General features: G+C 50.5%; 1 protein-coding gene across 1 annotated transcript; it reads left to right on the top strand.

Annotated features, from left to right (window-relative positions):
• The first annotated feature begins 343 nt into the window (after positions 1-343).
• On the top strand, positions 344-2,464 carry LOC101990034 (cytochrome c oxidase subunit 8A, mitochondrial). Its single transcript, XM_005351867.3, has 2 exons — positions 344-569; positions 2,148-2,464. The coding sequence occupies exons 1-2, from the start codon at positions 456-458 to the stop codon at positions 2,241-2,243; spliced, it is 210 nt and encodes a 69-aa protein (XP_005351924.1). The 5' UTR covers positions 344-455; the 3' UTR covers positions 2,244-2,464.
• The last annotated feature ends 1,834 nt before the right edge of the window (positions 2,465-4,298 follow it).

The raw sequence follows: 4,298 nt of genomic DNA, 5'->3' as shown, positions 1-4,298 counted from the left end.
TATTTATTATGTATACAATATTCTGTCTGTATGCCTGAAGGCCAGAAGAGGGCGCCAGACCTCATTACAGATGGTTGTGAGTGGCTGGGAATTGAACTCAGGACCTTTGGAAGAGCAGGCAATGCTCTTGACCACTGAGCCATCTCTCCAGCCCCAGTTAGGCTTCTTGCTTGTGTGATTGGGCGGCTCTAGACGTCACTCTCGAAGATGGTGGAGGTGGGACAGAAGGTGTATCATTTCTCCTCCTATCGCGGTAGGATGGTGTCGATTGGCTGCTTCGAGGAGCGCGCCAAAAACGACCCCTGCGGGCGAGGGACCGTCGTGACGTCATTTCCGAAATAGTTCCGGGCTGCCGCGTCCGTCAACTTCAGCGCCGGAACTTCCGGCTGGTGTGGCCATCTTGACTTCCTGACCTTGGTCTCCCGCTGGCCCTCGTCTTTGGTCGGCGCGCCATCATGTCTGTCCTGACGCCACTGCTGCTGAGAGGCCTGACCGGCTCGGCCCGGCGGCTCATGGTGCCGCGCGCTCAGGTGCACTCGAAGCCGCCGCGGGAGCAAATCGGGGTCGTGGTGAGCGGGACCGACAGGGTGCTGGGGGCGGCTTGCAGCCCTTGCTCGGGCCTGGCTGCAGGGCGTGGATGGAACAAGTTGCTTGGGTGCTCTTAAGCCCTAGGTCTTTCTCTCCCCTAAGTCCTTGGATCTCAGGTCAGCCCGTCAGCCCCTGCTTTGTTGTTTACTCGCTGCTCAACCTCTCTAAACCGGTTTACCTTTCCAGTTTTTGGTGGGAAATGCCTGATGACTGACAGGCAGCGACGGTAATGGTTGTTGCCGCTATCTTTTTTTTTTTTTTTTTTTAACTAAGAAATGTAGAAGTCCCATTTTTGTCTTTGGAATTCTCAGAAATGAAGGATAGCTATGTGGACAATTTTCACTTTTTAAACTTTTCTTTTTTTAAATTGAGGCAGTGTCTCATGTAGCCCAGGATGGCTTCAAATTTGTAGCCACATTTGACCTTGAACTGATAATCCTGTATACACTTGTTTAGTGCTGGGATTGCAGGCGCGTGCCATCGCATTTGGTTTTAAGTGGTGCAGGTGATCAAACCCCAGCTTTGTTAGAAGCTACACCTCTTCTGCCCAGGCCCTCCTCTTTTTTATTTTTTATTTTTATTTTTTTTAATATTTATTATGTATACAATATTCTTCCTGCGTGTGTGCCTGCAGGCCAGAAGAGGGCACCAGACCTCATTACAGATGGTTGTGAGCCACCATGTGGTTGCTGGGAATTGAACTTAGGACCTTTGGAAGAGCAGGCAATGCTCTTAACCACTGAGCCATATCTCCAGCCCCCTCTTTTTTGTTTTTTTTATTTTAAGCTTTCCTGTTTTTAGTGAGAGCGGGTCCTGAATCCAGGCGGCTGGGCACTGAATTAGGAGTAGAGACAAAGTATTACCACTGAGGAAACTGACAATCAAGTCATGCCTGCCTGTAGTCCCCACTACTGGGGTGGTTGAGGCAGGAAGACCGAGCTCAGGAATTCAGGCCAGTTTGGGCAACATAATGAGACATGTATTTGGTGCGTGATTATAGGAAGACTTAAGTGTGGGTTCTGGCAGCCAGGTAACAAGCCAGGTGTTTGTAACTCCAGCTCCAAGGGATCTGACACCTTCCCCTGACCTTTGGGAAAGCACAGGAGCACACACCACACAGATGCAGCTAAAACAAATCTTTAAAAGTAACAAAAACCAGGCAGGCAGTGGTGCATGCCTTCAGTCCCAGCATCCATGAGGCAGACGCAGGCAGTCTACTAAGTGAGTTCCAGGACAGCCAGAGCTACATAGAGAAACCCTGTCTTGAAACAAAATTAACTAAAAAAAGAAAGAAAGAAAGAAAATACACAAAAAAACAAGGGCCTGGGGAAATGGCTTATTTTGTACAATACTTGCCCCACAAGCGTAAGGATTTGAGTTTGGACACCCACCCACCAGCTAGTCTTTAACTTCAGCGTTGAAGGGGGCAGAGGCAGGGAACTCCCAGGAGCCCACTGCTTAGATTGTCTACCCGAGTCACTGAGCTCCTGGTTCGCTGAGAGTCTGGTGCCTACAGAATCCGTGCCCTGAGGCATCCTTCTTTCTTGTGCTCTGTGTAGGATGTCACCGTTGGGCTCACTTCCTGCTTCATCTGTTGCCTCCTGCCTGCGGGCTGGGTCCTGTCGCATCTGGAGAGCTACAAGAAGCGGGAGTGAAGGGAGCTTCCTCCCCCTATGACTAGACCACCCTTGCCAGCCCATCTTGATCATGTTTCCTGCATTCCTGGCTGGCCTTACCTGGGATCATGCCATTCAATTCCAGTCACCTCTTCTGCAATCATGACCTCTCGATGTTTCCATGGTGACAACTGGGACCACTTATATTGCTGCTGCTTGGTGGGGTCCCCCTTGTAACAATAAAGTCTGTTTAAACGTTGCCCCAGAAGTACATCGTGCCCTCCTGCTCTGGGCTCCTGCCTGCACAAGAACCGAGGATGGTGTTGGATTGGGGCTTATGGGGGGGGGGGGACACCTGGCTGGGCAGGTCCCAGTGCCGTCTGAGGTTTCTTAGGTGTGTGTCAGCTGTACTTTATTTATTTAAATGGTTCTCGGCTTCTGGAAAACACCTGTTATTGAGTGCTCCACCTTGCTGCTCATCCCTTCCAGTTTCCTTGCCTATAGCAAGTTCATTGGCTCCCTGTAAGTGCTGTCTGTATGCAGAGGACTCCACTTTTAAGGCCAGCTGCAGTGTGATGTTTTATTAAGCGTCTTTGCTGGCTTGGGTGTCTATGTGCAGTACCTTGCAGGTAGTGGGTATGGTGGAGCCCAAGGGGTTTATGCTGGGCATTACCACCACCTATGTCAAATTCAGGGCCTGTTTAGTCCTTCATAAATGTTATCAGCTGAGTGGCCTTCCTCATTGTACCTCAGTATTTTCAGGAGGGGGTGATCTGGAGATGGCCTCTCTAGCCATGTGGTGCATAAGGAGCCGCACTCTGGGCCCCTGAAGGTGACATGGCTTCACTTCACTTGGATGCTTCACTCAGACAGACACAGGGACACCATTCCCTGTGCACCTACAGCTGGAACAGTGGCCTTCTGGAGGCCTGTGTTCTGAGCTTCAGGTAGAGCTGGCTCCCCTCTGTTCCCTTTACTCCTGGCTTTTCTGCATGGTGTTTGATGATGCTAGACACCCAAGGCCAAGGATGCTTCCCTAAGGGTAGGAAAGGACTCCCTGCCTCCTGAGGGGCTGTTGCCCTCAACCAAGGAATTGTGGACCTGCTGCCAGAGTAGGCGGAGAATGTTACAAGGTGGGCACATCGTGAGACACTGGCCAGGGGAGTATGCTGCTGCCTAGTCTCAAGGGCCCAGTATTGTGACCCATACCTGTAATCCCAGCACACTGAGGCAGAAGGATCCTGATTTCCAGACTAGCCTGAGCTACATAGTAAGGATACTATCTCCCTTCCCCCCAAACCTTCCGAGATGGGTTTTTTTCTGTGTAAAAAGCCTTGGCTATCCTGGAACTTATTTTTTAGGTCAGGCTGGTCTCGAACTCACAGAAATCTACCTGCTTCTACCTTCCAAGTGCTGGGATTAAAGGTGTGTGTCACCACCAGCCCAGCAAGGATACTACCTCTTAAAACAAAAACCCCACTAAATAAATGGATAAAAATGAAGGAATGACTTAAAAAGTCTTGACCAAGTGACCTCATAGCTGTCTGTATCTGCCTTCACAATTCCTGTCCATAGCAGCTCAGGGTGGGGTGAAAACTGGGTGTGTGTCATCTGCTTCCTCACCTTGGAAGTGATGGAGGCTTGTGGGCTGGCAGTGGCCCTCCTTGCCAAGCCTCTGCTGCTAGAAGAGGTTCAGCTGCCCGGACCTGCTCTGTCCACTGGCAGAGATTATACCTTGATCTCAGAGCCATGGGCTGTCCTGAAACAAGGATGCAGTTCCAGAAGTTTTGTTCCAGTTTCTATGGTAACGTCACTGCTCTGCCAAGGATTAATTATCTCCTATTTCTGTGCCCAGGAAGTATATGACAGACACCCTGTCACAGAACTGCTCAAAACCAAAGTTCTGTCTTGAATCAGTTCAGGCTGGAGGGAAGCCAATTGGCTATAAGTTCCCATACCCTGGTCTGAGCCTTTAAGCAGGTTTAACATCTCCGGGGAAGTGGGGGGGGGGGCTGGCACTTGGCTTGGGGACATGAAGGAGGGCTTAAGATTTCCACTGATTTGTCACGGTTGGACATCCTCATGGGCCTGGAA

Source organism: Microtus ochrogaster, chromosome 8 (assembly GCF_000317375.1).
Source record: "Microtus ochrogaster isolate Prairie Vole_2 chromosome 8, MicOch1.0, whole genome shotgun sequence".
NCBI classification, from domain to species: domain Eukaryota; kingdom Metazoa; phylum Chordata; class Mammalia; order Rodentia; family Cricetidae; genus Microtus; species Microtus ochrogaster.
The sequence above is the reverse complement of the archived record's forward strand: the minus strand, read 5'-3'. Positions and strand labels throughout refer to the sequence as shown.

Coding starts and splice junctions, on each gene's coding strand:
- LOC101990034 (XM_005351867.3), top strand. CDS start 456: ATGTCTGTCCTGACGCCACTGCTGCTGAGAGGCCTGACCGGCTCGGCC. Junction 570..2,147: donor GGGAGCAAATCGGGGTCGTG/GTGAGCGGGACC, acceptor TGCTCTGTGTAG/GATGTCACCGTTGGGCTCAC.